Consider the following 1,144-nt stretch of genomic DNA (forward strand, 5'->3'; position numbering starts at 1 on the left):
CGGAAGAAAGTGAGAACAGGTGTTCTCGCTCACAAATTCATCCTGACATCTCCAGTTCACAACAGTGAAGACTTAAATAGAGACCTTTTGTAATAGAATTAAACATAAGTCAGTAGAAATTAAGAATTCTATGTTAAAATATTTCTATTTGGATACAGATTGCATTGTTTAAATCCTTCTATGACATTTCCTGTGTTGTCATGCACTGTGAAACAGGTGCAGAAGATGAACAAACTTACTTTGGCAGAACCAGGATCTGCACAATGAAAATGCAGACGAATATCAAGCAGGCACAGGTAACATAATATTTGAAGGCTGGCAGGGTCGTTGCTCTATACTGCAGGGAAAGGACACACTGTTCTCATACAGGATCTAACAATTTGGTCTTTTTTAAATTTAGTTGACTGATTCGTCTCATTCTCAGTCTTATCGTGGGTGACAACAAACAGGTTTATATTTCAATTATTGATATGGTGACGTATTATTAATAAACTATGGATGACTCTAGTTCAAATTAACATTAGCTTACAAAGTATCAGTGCTTACCTCTTTTTCCAATGTTTTATTGTGGAAAAACAAAGATATTCTCTGAATGTCCTCTGATTTGAGCCATTGTCTATGGAAAAAAAGATACGGATAGATAAAACCAACCAACACAGAACTGGAACATTAAACATAATGGGCAAATAAAGCAGAGATATGAGGTGACCTACTTTTGAGAATTGATCCCATCAAAAGTTCGAATCATCCTCTCGTTGAGTTCCTCCTCAAAACGTTTCTTCTGAGATTTTGTTCTGAGGAGGACATTGACTTATTAATGACTCTATCTAGAAGGCTCTTTGGCATACATTCATAAACATGAAATATCTTTACCATTTCAATTCATTCTATACATATTCATCCTACTGTATGTATTTAAATACTACGTTTATTACAAAAAGGTCAAAACTAGGATCACTAGGATTTAGAACAGATGAAATATGTCAACTACTGTAACATAACTGCCCTTTAGTATGCTCAATGTTACTTATGGAAAAAAATATACAGAAGTTAAATCACCTCTCTGAACGCCTCTGAAAGTGGTACTGGCCCATGGGCACATCCTGTTAATAAGAAAAGAGTAGGTGGTGAGTAATTTTAGCAG

General features: G+C 35.1%; 1 protein-coding gene across 1 annotated transcript; it reads right to left on the reverse strand.

The window, feature by feature from the left end:
• Window positions 1-239: 239 nt before the first annotated feature.
• Window positions 240-1,097, reverse strand: LOC107736032 (adenylate cyclase type 2-like; the record flags this gene model as incomplete). The annotated part of the gene is made up of 4 exons (XM_016547548.1): window positions 1,060-1,097; window positions 714-794; window positions 547-616; window positions 240-337 (listed from the first exon to the last, which is right to left on the reverse strand). Coding segments are annotated over exons 1-4 (284 nt in total), but the record flags the coding sequence as incomplete, so codon positions are not given.
• Window positions 1,098-1,144: the final 47 nt, after the last annotated feature.

Source organism: Sinocyclocheilus rhinocerous, unplaced genomic scaffold, assembly GCF_001515625.1.
Source record: "Sinocyclocheilus rhinocerous isolate Xijiao unplaced genomic scaffold, SAMN03320098_v1.1 C36447932, whole genome shotgun sequence".
NCBI lineage: Eukaryota > Metazoa > Chordata > Actinopteri > Cypriniformes > Cyprinidae > Sinocyclocheilus > Sinocyclocheilus rhinocerous.